Genomic DNA, 15,107 nt, shown 5'->3' with positions numbered 1-15,107 from the left:
TCTACGTTTCTGTTAACCAAAATAACTTTATTCTAGATCTTTCAGTGAATCAGAAGGAGTCCTTCATATGGGCAAATAAATTTGACCTCTTAGGCATTGAATACGGTTCAAGGAAATTTCTTAATACAAATGTTGTTGGCCCCATTCTAGGAACATACCAGCCACATATCATGATCCTAGACCTTTTGGTTTGTGAGAAGTCCTTTGAATATTTAACAAATTTGACTCATGTGACCTTGAATATAGATTCAGGTCATTTTTTTAGCAAACTTTGTGGGGCTTTATCTCAGCAACCTACCAACCAACTATCATGATTATATGCCTTTTGGTTAACCAGAAAAAGTAATTTGAATGTTTTAACAAATTTGACCCCTCTGGCCTTGAAACAGTTCCAAGGTTTTTTTTTTTTTTTTTGCAGACTTTGTGGGCTCCATACCAGGAACCGACCAGTAAAATATCACGATTCTAGGGATTTTGGTTTGTGAGAAGAAGTGATTTGAATGATTTAACAATTACGACCCCTGTGACCGGGACAATCGACCAAGGTCATTTCTTTTCGCAAACTTTGTGGGGCTCCCTCCAAAAAAACTATCCGCTAAACATCATGATTATAGGCCTTTTATTTAACCAGAAGAAGATGTTTAAAAGTTTTAACAAATTTGACCCTTTTGGCCTTAAATATAGGTCAATGTCATTGTCCTTTAATTTTGTCAGGCTTCATCGCAACAACCTATCGACCAAATATGCATGCTTCTAAGCATTTTGGTCAACCAGAATAATTCATTTGAAGGTTTTAAGGAATTTGACCCCTGTGACCTTGAATATGGGTCAAGGTTATTTATTTTCCAAAAATTATGGGGCTCAATCATAGAAAACTATCAGTCAAATATCAAGACTCTGGGCCTCAAGGTTAATGAGAAGTCATTTAAATGAAAAAGTTTTGCTAAATAGACAAAGCATGCACACCATGGTGTAAGCTCACATGGCCCGTTGGACAAGGTGAGTTAATGCTAACACCTCATTATCTCACATTCAGAGACATTATAATGTGGATTTTTTTGTCGGAATATTGGTGACACTACAGCCAAAGATTAAGTGAAGAGTGACGCTCAATGAACCTCTAAAGCTATTGAAACAAGAGGCCCATGGGGCCTGTATCGCTCACCTGGTTGGATTAGACCAAATGTCAAAATAATGTTCATATTCAATTTGTTTTATTTGTAAATCTCTAACAATGCTATATATGGTTATAGTGTGGGAATCTGAACTGCTTTAAAGATTAATGAAGTCAAGACTCTCTAAGGTCTGAAAAACCTCAAGAATTGTTTTTAGAACATGCATTCATAACTTTATGACTAGTAGCGATTTAAAGGAATTACCTCTATTTCCCCTATTGGGCCCCGCCCCTTTGGCCCCATTGGGGTCAGAGTCACCATTTATGCAAAATCTGTTCCCCTTCCCCCAAGGATATTTATGACCAAATTGGGTTCAAATCCATTCATAACTTTATGACTAGTAGCGATTTAAAGGAATTACCTCTATTTCCCCTATTGGGCCCCGCCCCTTTGGCCCCTTTGTGGTCAGAGTCACCATTTATGCAAAATCTGTTCCGTTCCCCTTCCCCCAAACATGTTTCTGACCAAATTGGGTTCAAATCCATTCATAACTTTATGACTAGTAGCGATTTAAAGGAATTACCTCTATTTCCCCTATTGGGCCCCGCCCCTTTGGCCCCTTTGTGGTCAGAGTCACCATTTATGCAAAATCTGTTCCGTTCCCCTTCCCCCAAGGATGTTTATGACCAAATTGGGTTCAAATCCATTCATAACTTTATGACTAGTAGCGATTTAAAAGAATTACCTATATTTCCCCTATTGGGCCCCGCCCCTTTGGCCCCTTTGTGGTCAGAGTCACCATTTATGCAAAATCTGTTCCGTTCCCCTTCCCCCAAACATGCTTCTGACCAAATTGGGTTCAAATCCATTCATAACTTTATGACTAGTAGCGATTTAAAGGAATTACCTCTATTTCCCCATTGGGCCCCGCCCCTTTGGGGTCAGAGTCACCATTTATGCAAAATCTGTTCCCCTTCCCCCAAGGATGTTTCTGACCAAATTGGGTTCAAATCCATTCATAACTTTATGACTAGTAGCGATTTAAAGGAATTACCTCTATTTCCCCATTGGGCCCCGCCCCTTTGGCCCCTCCGGGGTCAGAGCCACCATTTATGCAAAATCTGTTCCCCTTCCCTCAAGGATGTTTCTGACCAAATTGGGTTTAAATCCATTCATAACTTTATGACTAGTAGCGATTCAAATGAATTACCTCTATTTCCCCTATTGGGCCCCGCCCCTTTGGCCCCTCGGGGGTCAGAGTCACCATTTATGCAAATTCTGATCCTCTTCCGCCATTTATGCAAAATCTGTTCTCCTTCCCCCAAGGATGTTTCTGACCAAATAGGGTTCAAATCCATTCATAACTTTATGACTAGTAGCGATTTAAAGGAATAACTCTATTTCCCCTATTGGGCCCCGCCCTTTTGGTCCCTTTGGGATTAGAGCCACCATTTATGCAAAATCTGTTCCCCTTCCCTCAAGGATGTTTCTGACCAAATTGGGTTCAAATCCATTCATAACTTTATGACTAGTAGCGATTTAAAGGAATAACTCTATTTCCCCTATTGGGCCCGCCCCTTTGGCCCCTCCGGGGTCAGAGCCACCATTTATGCAAAATCTGTTCCCCTTCCCTCAAGGATGTTTCTGACCAAATTGGGTTCAAATCCATTCATAACTTTATGACTAGTAGCGATTTAAAGGAATTGCTTCAATTTCCCCTATTGGGCCCCTCCCCTCAGGCCCCTCTGGGGTCAGAGTCACCATTTATGCAAAATCTGTTCCCCTTCTGCCAAGAATGTTTCTGGCCAAATTTGGTCAAAATCCATTCATAACTTTATGACTAGTAGCGATTTAAAAGAATTACCTCTATTTCCCCTATTGGGCCCCGCCCCTTTGGCCCCTTGGGGGTCAGAGTCACCATTTATGCAAAATCTGTTCCCCTTCTGCCAAGAATGTTTCTGGCCAAATTTGGTCAAAATCCAATAAAAACTTTTTGACTAGTAGCGATTTGAAGCAAATGTTGACGGACGGACGGAGGGACGGACGACGGACGACGGACGCTGCGCCATGACATAAGCTCACCGGACCTTCGGTCCAGGTGAGCTAAAAATGGAAAATTTAGTCAAACATCACACAAAATTTTGATTAAAATTATCAACATTATTTTATTGTAAATTTAATCATTAACAAATAAATGCATTTCGATATAGAATTTAGAATTTAATTAAAGCTATCGTAAACTACCATATACATGTAAGTTTGAATACTGGCCTCATATCTGATTACACATAATTCCCTTATATGTTTTGAAATTTGGGAAATTCAAGGATATGAAACAAAGCACAAATATGTGTTGAACATAATGAGGTGAACATATTCGTTGTCTGTCAAGCACATCCCAGCATGTTAATGGCCCAAGGTGATGACCCTGGATTTCTTGGTTATGTAGAAGATATTCTTTTCAGATTTTAACTTTGATCCATGTGAAATTGAAAGTATGTAAAGGTAGGCCAGCATGCTATTGGTCAATTGGTGCTTGACAAACAGCAAACAAGTACAGCACACAGCAGACTTTCGCCACACAACAGACAGGTAGTCGTACGCCACACAACAGACACGGAGTCATACGCCACACAACAGACACGTAGTCGTATGCCACACAACAGACACGTAGTCGTACGCCACACAAGATACGTAGTCGTACGCCACACAACAGACAGGTAGTCGTACGCCACATGACAGACACGTAGTCGTACGCCACATAACAGACACGTAGTCATACGCCACACAACAGACACGTAGTCGTACGCCACACAACAGACACGTAGTCGTACGCCACACAACAGACACGTAGTCGTACGCCACACAACAGACACGTAGTCGTACACCACACAACAGACATGTAGTCGTACCCCACATGACAGACATGTAGTCATACGCCACACAACAGACACGTAGTCGTACACCACACAACAGACATGTAGTCGTACGCCACATAACAGACACGTAGTCATACGCCACACAACAGACACGTAGTCGTACGCCACAAACAGACACGTAGACGTACGCCACACAACAGACACGTAGTCATACGCCACACAACAGACATGTAGACGTACGCCACACAACAGACACGTAGTCGTACGCCACATAACAGACACGTAGTCATACGCCACATAACAGACATGTAGACGTACGCCACATAACAGACACGTAGTCGTACGCCACATGACAGACACGTAGTCATACGCCACATGACAGACACGTAGTCATACGCCTCACAACAGACACGTAGTCGTACGCCACATGACAGACACGTAGTCATACGCCACACAACAGACACGTAGTCGTACGCCACATGACAGACATGTAGACGTACGCCACATAACAGACACGTAGTTGTACGCCACATAACAGACACGTAGTCGTACGCCACACAACAGACACGTAGTCGTACGCCACATAACAGACACATAGTCGTACGCCACACAACAGACACGTAGACGTACGCCACATAACAGACACGTAGTCATACGCCACATAACAGACACGTAGTCGTACACCACATAACAGACACGTAGTCGTACGCCACATAACAGACATGTACACCACACAGCAGACAACAGACATACACAAGAGCAAAAGCACTTCCCTCTGGCAGATGGGTTAAAGATGTCACTTTGATTGAGGTCTTTGGTCTGAGGACAGTTTATGTGGACCTGTCCACCCCGACGACAGTTTATGTGGACCTGTCCATTCTGACGACAGTTTATGTGGACCTGTCCACTCTGACGACAGTTTATGTGGACCTGTCCACCCTGACGACAGTTTATGTGGACCTGTCCACTCTGATGACAGTTTATGTGGACCTGTCCACCCTGACAACAGTTTAAGTGGACCTGTCCACTCAGACTACAGTTTATGTGGACCTGTCCACCCTGACGACAGTTTATGTGGACCTGTCCACCCTGACAACAGTTTAAGTGGACCTGTCCACTCAGACTACAGTTGATGTGGACCTGTCCACTCTGACGACAGTTTATGTGGACCTGTCCACTCTGACGACAGTTTATGTGGACCTGTCCACCCTGACGACAGTTAATGTGGACCTGTCCACCCTGGCGACAGTTTATGTGGACTTGTCCACCCTGACGACAGTTTATGTGGACCTGTCCACTCTGACGACAGTTTATGTGGACCTGTCCACCCTGACAACAGTTTAAGTGGACCTGTCCACTCAGACTACAGTTTATGTGGACCTGTCCACCCTGACGACAGTTTATGTGGACCTGTCCACCCTGACAACAGTTTAAGTGGACCTGTCCACTCTGACGACAGTTCATGTGGACCTGTCTACCCTGACAACAGTTTAAGTGGACTTGTCCACTCAGACTACAGTTTATGTGGACCTGTCCACTCTGACGACAGTTTATGTGGACCTGTCCACCCTGACGACAGTTAATGTGGACCTGTCCACCCTGACGACAGTTTATGTGGACCTGTCCACCCTGACGACAGTTTATGTGGACCTGTCCACTCTGACGACAGTTTATGTGGACCTGTCCACCCTGACGACAGTTTATGTGGACCTGTCCACTCTGACGACAGTTTATGTGGACCAGTCAACATCTTTGTTGATAAGCTTTATAACTTTCCTTCCCCATGTATACGTCCTTAGGTTATAAACAAGAGGCCCATGGCGCCTGTATCGCTCACCTGGTTGGATTTGACCAAATGTCAAAATAATGTTCATGTTCAATTCCTTTTGTTTGTTAACCTCAAACAATGCTATTTATGGTTATAGCGTGGGGATCCCAACTGCTTTAAAGAAATAATGAAGTCCAGACTCTCTGAGTTTACAACATGCATTTATAACTTTATGACTAGTAGTGATTTAAAGGAATTACCTCTATTTCCCATATGGGGCCCCGCACCTTTGGCCCCTTGGGGGTCAAAGTCACCATTTATGCAAAATCTGTTCCCCTTCCCCCAAGAATGCTTCTGACTAAATTGGGTTCAAATCCATTCATAACTTAATGACAAGTAGCGATTAGAAGGAATTACCTCTATTTCCCCATTAGGCCCCGCCCCTTTGGCCCCTTGGGGGTCAGAGTCACCATTTATGCAAAATCTATTCCCCATCCCCAAAGGATGTTTCTGACCAAATTGGGTTCAAATCCATTCATAACTTTATGACTAGTAGCAATTTAAAGGAATTGCCTCAATTTCCCCTATTGGGCCCCGCCCCTCAGGCCCCTTGGGGGTCAGAGTAACCATTTATGCAAAATCTGTTCCCCTTCCCCCAAGAATGTTTCTGACCAAATTGGGTTCAAATCCATTCATAACTTTATGACTAGTAGCGATTTAAAGGAATTGCCTTAATTTCCCCTATTGGGCCCTGCCCCTCAGGCCCCTTGGGGGTCAGAGACACCATTTATGCAAAATCTGATCCCCTTCCCCGAAGGATGTTTCTGACCACATTGGGTTCAAATCCATTCATAACTTTATGACTAGTAGCGATTTGAAGGAATTACCTCTATTTCCCCTAATGGGCCCCGCCCCTTTGGCCCCTTGGGGGTCAGAGTCACCATTTATGCAAAATCTGTTCCCCTTCCCCAAAGGATGTTTCTGACTAAATTGGGTTCAAATCCATTCATAACTTTATGACTAGTAGCGATTTGAAAGAATTACCTCTATTTCCCCTAATGGGCCCCGCCCCTTTGGCCCCTTGGGGGTCAGAGTAACCATTGATGCAAAATCTGTTCCCCTTCCCCAAAGGATGTTTCTGACCAAATTGGGTTCAAATCCATTCATAACTTTATGACTAGTAGCGATTTGAAGGAATTACCTCTATTTCCCCATTAGGCCCTGCCCCTTTGGCCCCTTGGGGGTCAGAGTCACCATTTATGCAAAATCTGTTCCCCTTCCCCAAAGGATGTTTCTGACCAAATTGGATTCAAATCCATTCATAACTTTATGACTAGTAGCGATTTAAAGGAATTGCCTTAATTTCCCCTATTGGGCCCTGCCCCTCAGGCCCCTTGGGGGTCAGAGTCACCATTTATGCAAAATCTGATCCCCTTCTCCGAAGAATGTTTCTGACCAAATTGGGTTCAAATCCATTCATAACTTTATGACTAGTAGCGATTAGAAGGAATTACCTCTATTTCCCCATTAGGCCCCGCCCCTTTGGCCCCTTGGGGGTCAGAGTCACCATTTATGCAAAATCTGTTCCCCTTCCCCAAAGGATGTTTTCTGACCAAATTGGGTTCAAATCCATTCATAACTTTATGACTAGTAGCGATTTAAAGGAATTGCCTTAATTACCCCTATTGGGCCCTGCCCCTCAGGCCCCTTGGGGGTCAGAGTAACCATTTATGCAAAATCTGATCCCCTTCTGCCAAGGATGTTTCTGACCAAATTTGGTCAAAATCCAATAAGAACTTTATGACTAGTAGCGATTTGAAGCAAATGTTGACGGACGGACGACGGACGACGGACGCCGGACGACGGACGCTGCACCATGGCATAAGCTCACCGGACCTTCGGTCCAGGTGAGCTAAAAACTGTTAAATATACAACCCATGATTACAAAACCTGTCTAGAATGATCTCTGTTAATAAGAAATATCTCCAAGAGTGCATTGCTACCCCTCCATATATAGATAACTATATAGACTGTTCCCTCCTCAGTTATCTCCCTTGTGAACACTACACAGAGGATTGATAGTGAGTAACCATCTTGATTTTCTACTTCAGTATGTGCCATCTTTATTGCTCATCGTGTCATCATAGAGATGGTAACTTCAGCTGAAGCAACAAGGGTCTATAATGTCATTGTCATAAGCACATTGAACACTATTTGCCTGAAGTTATTTCAAAAAGTGAAACTTGTGATTCTCTTCATTTGCTTATTGACCAAAGGGTATGTATTTACTCTTGAGGCTGAAATCCATAGCTTTTGGTGTATTATTCATTTTCCTTGCTTTCAATAAGTAATACGTACATCACCAGATATTGAAATTTACCTATGAAGAAATCACCATGGTTACCCACTACCAGTCCTTTGTGAGCAGAGAGCAGCCCTGACAGAGAGTACAGAGTAAGGGAGTGAACCAGTGTAGGGAACTGCAATGCACTCTGGGAAATTGATTAACTACATGTAATGATAAAATGACTATTTTTTCATGATAACATAAAATTTTTCCTCCAGTGAGCTCAGTCCCCAGCCTTTGTGTCTCTCCTTCAAGCCGTCCATAGACTCCACCATCTCCACATTGCATGTCTCTTCTGTAAGGTATCAGATAATGACATAAGTACACAATATCAGCTAACACAAACATGCTGGTACATGTAACACTGATACATGTCATATGCATTTACAATGTATACAGTATCTTCTTTTTCTCTAACAAAAGTTATCTGGAAATCTATAGCTTACATAAAAAGTACATGAAATCAGAATGAAACTTTTTTTAAAGGGACATAACTCTGTGAAAGTTTTCTGGTATCAGAATGATATAAATGTTAGGCTGTTTTTGGTTTTGCGGTTCTGTCATGCCAAATATTAAGCCTCTTTCGGCTGATGTACACTAGGAAGGGGGAAGGCTATTGTGTACTTACCATACAGCTCTCTGACATTATCCTCAGGGAAATCATGTGGTGGTCCTATGAAAAAAAGTATGATAATTATAATAATTGTATCTACAAACCTAAGAGCTTTTACTAGTGCCAATACCTCGAGCCCTATCAACAATTCTTCTCATCCAGGTACATACAACTGTAATAGATGTAGTAATCTAGCAACAGATATTTCCCCTTTTCCTGGGAGAATAACAAGGTTATCTCCCCTGGTCCACTAATGGCTATAAAATAACCATTACACAGAGACTGGTAGCAAATTGCTACAGGCCCCTTTGATCGATCACTGAGGAACTGAGGAGCAGTTAGCAAAGCATGGATGTGTATGCATTTTTGTTTACCCAATATCAGTTAAATTTACAAATGTACAAGTAAAAGTGTACTGTAATATGAATTTTTTACATTGAAAATCATAAAAGTTGAAACAAAATTAAGACAAAAATTGTGCCTTTACTAATGCCCCTCACTGCACTAAAAAGAAGTTTTTTGCTGAAAAAAATGAGTTTTTGAGTTAAACCTTTAAAATATAATCATAATGCAATCTTAAACAGCCTTTGTCATAACCAATACACAAGTTATAAAATAAAAGAATATCTGATTTTTGGAACCAGTTATCTCTCAAACACCTACCAGCATGTAAAGATTCATCAAACTCTAGAGTAACTAATGCCAAACGACATTCCGGCTTCATCAGACTCTTCAGCAAATCAGTATACCTAGAACGAGAACAAAAATGATGATGACATATTCAGCAACAACATCTGTATTGTTGAAGTACTTTGTTTGAAAGGAATCAATTTCTTTGGCGAATTGTGTAGAATTACATCTCTTATCTGATTAATTTAGCATACAATCAAGATCACTGCTAGTATAAGCTTATCACTAAATAAGATTACCCCTAAAATAAGCTTACCACTAAATAAGATTACCCCTAAGATAAGATTACCACTAAATAAGATTACCACTAAAATATGATTACCACTAAAATAAGATTACCACTAAAATAAGATTGTTTGCTATGTTATTGACTGGGGAACAGCCAGGGTTAATTTGAGATGAGGTCTCCTTGTAGTAGTTTGTGACTACCTCACCGACAACATAGGGAGGCCCGTCGCATTCCATCCATAGCAATAAGGGTAAATTATCTTGCCCATGGACAAAATCATGACAGCACAAATAAACCCAAGTCTGAGCTTTCCTGAGAAACATAAATGGACATGAAAGGCAGCGTTAAACTACGCACCCTGGGATCTTCACCGTAGGTGACGTAGCTGGCACTCTAACTGAATGATCAATCACTCCCCCTCACCCCTCACCCCAATCCACCCCACCCCCAACAGTCAGAGCTATCTATACCTAATGACTTCAGTAAGTTGAACGGTCACTCAGATCTCTCTTTCACCACTAATAAATCACGGTCACTTACTTTACTCTGTCACTTCGATTGATCGCCACCATTGCAGCTCTGTCCCAGATGGCATCAAACTGACCAGCAATATCTCTGTTATATAAACCAGTAGGTAAAAATAAGCAAGAAAATTGAACGAGAAAGACCAGAAATATGCTATTTTAACTTTATTCAATAAATTCACACATATACACATTGTTTGTTCCTAATCTTTGTCTGCTAATAATACTTTTCCTAACATTGCTCTATTTATCCTACAGGTATAACAAGACAATGAAATAGATTTGTAAGCATTTATACTGAATTAAAGTAAAATATACATATATCAACTTTTCAAAACTCCTCAATAAAAAGGTAGTAGATCATGTGTGAAAATTTGCATAATTGACTAATCTTAGCTAAAATGTGAATGTAGATATTTTAAAATTTAAAATTAAATATTCTAAAATTTGAAAGTAAATATAACATGTGAAAGTAAATATTATAAAATATGAAATTTAAAGTAAATAGTCTAAAAGGTGGAAGTAAATATTCTACAGTAAATATTCTAACACTCCTTTTGATAAATGTTCTTTAGCATTAGGAAATATCAAAGTTAAGGAAATTTCCTTAGGAATATTCTGAAGTTCAGAAATATTTGCAAAATTAGACAAAGAACTCAATGTATGCATAATTTGAGCAATGATATAATACCAGGATTAAAAATAGTTTGTACAAAAAAAAGTTCCTTGTTTAGTTAGGTGCAAGAAATATATTTATAATGTCTTTCTTTTTTATATACATTATGAGTTTGTAAAAAAAATGTCATACTTGTTGAATGCAAAAAAGTCACAGCAATACAGCTTAATTTTTCCATCTTTGCTCTACAAGAAAACAAAAGAAAGAGGCGTACATATTACTCAAGAAAGAATCATGATATGTACAAACCTATACATGAAGGTATGCATAAATATACATTAAGGTATGTATCAATATATAAATTTTCTGTTATTTCAAATTTCACCTTAAAAGTTACTTTTCTAAAAATGAAAAGAACTATTACTTTTGCTATATTGTCCAGACTTTCTATAAATAAGTGTAACATACAAAGTTTACACAGGTGGTCTTTATAGAAGGGTAAATGGTTCTCATTAACTCATTATAATGCAGCTGACCTTTAGTCAGGTTCACCTGAACGAGATTGAGCTCTGTCTTACTTAATCTATGATAGTGTACATTTTAAAACTGTGAGTTAGACCAATGATGACCTTTACCAGTGATGACCTGGACCAGTGATGACCTTGACCAATGATGACCTTGACCAATGATGACCTTGATAATGGTGACCTTGACAAGTGGTGACCTTGACCAATGATTAGATATGCATCTCTTACACTGAACTCATGCAAGTCAACATATAGTGAGATGGAAATTCTCAGAATAACTTGGATATTTTTCATAAATGCAAAAGCAGAATTAATAGAGCAATTTCGAACATTATTATACAGTGGCCAGAGGCTCAGTAAATAGGATTGAACTGTACAACTAAACCTTGTACAGAAACAAGCTGGCTTGGTTAAAGGATTTTTCAATATATATTGCAAATCTTGGAAAGAGATTAAGAAATGTACCATGAAAAAAATTTGAAAAAAGGTTCTCTGAAAATATTTTGTAGGTAAATGAAATGGAAAGTTGATATGAAAGTATTACATCAACATTTTTTTGAAGAACAACACAATTAATAATCCACAATAAAGATATACCAAAGAAATAGAATTTTTACCTTATAGAGGGAACCTTTAACTTCATTGACAGGTTCTGTAGTATACTCTACATTCTGTTCATCAAAGAACTCCTCCAGAGCCATGGAGGAACATTCCACACCTACCACACTGTGTCCTTTGTCGGCCAGCCTGAAAGACAATTCTTTGTCATTTACTTATGTCAATATTATCAAGGCAAAATCATGAAGATTGTAACTTTTAATAAGCAATGTTTTTTAAAACAAGAGATCCCAGAGGGATCTTGGCGCCCACCATTGAATGATCTTTAAGGTTCCATGTCAGATTGATCTTCTCTCTATTTTTCCCTTCCTCTTACTAATCTGTGTAAACTGAGAAACATCCCTCCAGTACTTTTCAAACAAGGGGAACCTATACATGAAATTTGAGATTTAGCGATAATGGCTGTCTGTCGGCCATATTGTTTTTATATTGGTCCCATAATGCAATACGAGGGACCAAGGGGAACCTACACATAAAATTTGAGAAAGATCCCTTCAGTGCTTTCTGAGAAATAGAGATAACAAGAATTGTTTACGGACAGACGGACGGACGGACCACGGACGCAAGGCTATTTGATGATGGTGGGCTAAACAAAATTTTGTGATGGAGTTTTGCAAGGTTTACTGCTTAAATCAGCAATAAAAATGAACATTTTCCCTTGAAATATCGTAACATTTGGTATCAAAATGTTACTTGGAATAAGTTGAACACAATGATAAAATAATTTTATGGTAATTGTGTCATATAATACTCTTGGGGGAATAATATAGCAGCACCTCTAACAGCGACACAGGTGTTAGTCAAGGAGGTCGCATTTTTCACAGAATTAATTCTGAAACTAACTTTTCCAGATTTAAGCTTCTCATATCCTACACCTTTAACATAAGAGGCTGCTGGTTGGCTCTTTTCTATCGGATATGATTTTGACGACTGTCAAAAGTATCTCGCCGTGTAAAATCTCTAACATTGCTGGAGTACTCATACCCATACTTTTTGGTATCTAACATAGTTTGAAAATAATCAGCTGATGCTTAAATCTCCATATATGTTGACCCCTACCTTTCATCGTTTTCAAAGTTCTAACTAATTTTGCATTACATGTTTAAACAGGACAACATAAACTTTGGCTTGAAATAAGGTGGGGTTATTTACTAGTAAGAACAATGAAACTCTGTTTGTTGCTATTTTCACTGAAATGCACTGGATTCATTTTTTTTTTAAGAGGAATGCATTAGCTTATAACTGCAGGGCAGAGAAATAAACAATTGTTGGCATTTCCACTGAACTGTAATAGACATTAGTGGGCTTATTATGTAAGAGGCATGGACTTACTGCTGCATAAATATGGTAGCTTACCATTTAATATCCACAGCTTTACCACACAGGGGCATGAAAACATCAATTTTTTCATGCTTGTTCAGCAGTTTGTCTATATACTTTTCCAAGTAGCTACAACAAAGAACAAAACAGAAAGTTAAAAAATACATGATAAACTTTTCATGCATAATATGATCTAAAGTCACATCCGATGTAATAAATTTTTGCTTAAGAGAGCAATATTCATCAGCATGAGTGCTCACAATTGTATGAAATATTTGACTGACATAACGGCTTTTGAATATTGAATTATCTAGGGTGCAAACAGATAGGATTACATAAAGATTTAAACAAAAATTTCGCTCATCCAATTTGTAATGAAAGTATGTATAGTAACCCATTTCAATATCTTGGTGTAAATAACATATATATCTATCAATCTGGTTTTAATGCTTTTCAAGGCCAAAAGCAAATTCATAGTTTTTTATGACTCTGCACCCTGTTTTTCATTGATTGAACCCTTATTTTTCAACTGATTTTTGTTCAATGTGAAATGTCATTAAATTTCTACATACATTAAATTTTACATATTTATTCACGAAAAATGTTTCTTAAATTATTGACAAAAATACATAGACTTACAGATGAACTGCATCCTGATGGAATCCAATTTTTCTCTCAGCCCATCTTTTTTGCCATTCATCTACATCAAGGACAGAGAACTTTGGTTTCTTTGCTGTTGACACTGACAAATCTTCGGCTTCACTGGACATTTTCTGAAGTAAAATATAAAGCTCCAACTTGACAATGGTGCATACTTGTTCTATTCTCTATTTTCTTTGTACTTACAGAAACATGATGAATACTCAATAGATAAATGGACAATTGACTTTTAAGCTGAATGTTCTTTCATTTTCCCAAAACTCATATTTTTAAATTTCTACTTTTGAAGTTTAAGATCTTATTCACTTTCCTGGATATATTGCTTGATGTATGACTACTAAGTAAAATATGTTAAAGTGTAAAGCAGGTGAATACTAGCCACAATATATGCTCAACTAGAAAGAAATTCTCTTTAGATTGACTGGCTGAGCGTAAAATCAGTAATTAAAGTCAGTTATAGGTATCCCCGGTTTGATCCCTAGAGGAGGCATTGAAATAAATAAAATGTATCTTACTCTCTGTATGCTACATAGGGACTCATGGGGAAATCATTCAGCTTTGCTCAACAAGCATCACTTCCAAACCCTGGAAACTCCAGGACAAGTTGTTGTTGTTTTTTTTCTCTGTATGGGCTGTATGGTGACTACTTGTGATCTTGGTAAATACTAGCCAAAATTTCTAATTTATTTTACATCTGTATGTAGGCAACCATGATGATTCCATATGATTAATGATTTTGTTCAGTTTCCTTCAACACATGTCAGGAAGTCTGACATGTCCTATATATTGACCTATCAAGATGATGATGTAACGTTAAGAATACGTGTACATTTGTATATATTACAAAATGTAACGGTTATATGTGTAAGAAAGAGCTATAATAGTACAACGGTGTATTAAAGCGTTGATGCAAATATATTTCTGCATTATTCTGCGTGTCTTACAATCGATTTGATTTCATGCATAACTTCATAACTTTAAACTTATGACTTCTCCTTCTCCGAGTTTTATAGGTAGCCATACTGTATACTGTACCTGTAAGATTCTGCTTGTAGGTAAAACCTTAAGACACCTTTTGAAAGGCACACCTAGCACAGTAAATTTGATGCAAGGAGTAAGTGTACGTCTTAAACAGAAGGCTTTTTGAATACACAAAGCCTTTAGAAAAGTAGCACCGATCATGGACTTAACGTACGTAAAT

General features: G+C 39.0%; 1 protein-coding gene across 1 annotated transcript; it reads right to left on the bottom strand.

Annotated features, from left to right (window-relative positions):
• Positions 1-7,681: 7,681 nt before the first annotated feature.
• Positions 7,682-15,097, bottom strand: LOC117326038 (probable thiopurine S-methyltransferase). Its single transcript, XM_033882623.1, has 9 exons — positions 14,942-15,097; positions 13,886-14,019; positions 13,283-13,375; positions 11,926-12,055; positions 10,974-11,026; positions 10,182-10,256; positions 9,386-9,471; positions 8,738-8,782; positions 7,682-8,404 (listed from the first exon to the last, which is right to left on the bottom strand). The coding sequence occupies exons 1-9, from the start codon at positions 15,086-15,088 to the stop codon at positions 8,292-8,294; spliced, it is 876 nt and encodes a 291-aa protein (XP_033738514.1). The 5' UTR covers positions 15,089-15,097; the 3' UTR covers positions 7,682-8,291.
• Between the last annotated feature and the right edge of the window lie 10 nt (positions 15,098-15,107).

Source organism: Pecten maximus, chromosome 4 (genome assembly GCF_902652985.1).
Source record: "Pecten maximus chromosome 4, xPecMax1.1, whole genome shotgun sequence".
Lineage (NCBI taxonomy): Eukaryota > Metazoa > Mollusca > Bivalvia > Pectinida > Pectinidae > Pecten > Pecten maximus.
This window is presented reverse-complemented; position numbering and strand designations above follow the sequence as displayed.

Excerpts from the sequence above, each read along its gene's own strand:
- LOC117326038 (XM_033882623.1), bottom strand. The coding sequence starts at position 15,088 with ATGATCGGTGCTACTTTTCTAAAGGCTTTGTGTATTCAAAAAGCCTTC. Across the intron at positions 13,376-13,885 it reads CATCAGGATGCAGTTCATCT|CTACTTGGAAAAGTATATAG; the intron begins GTAAGTCTATGT and ends TCTTTGTTGTAG. Across the intron at positions 11,027-11,925 it reads TTAAAGGTTCCCTCTATAAG|AGCAAAGATGGAAAAATTAA; the intron begins GTAAAAATTCTA and ends GTTTTCTTGTAG.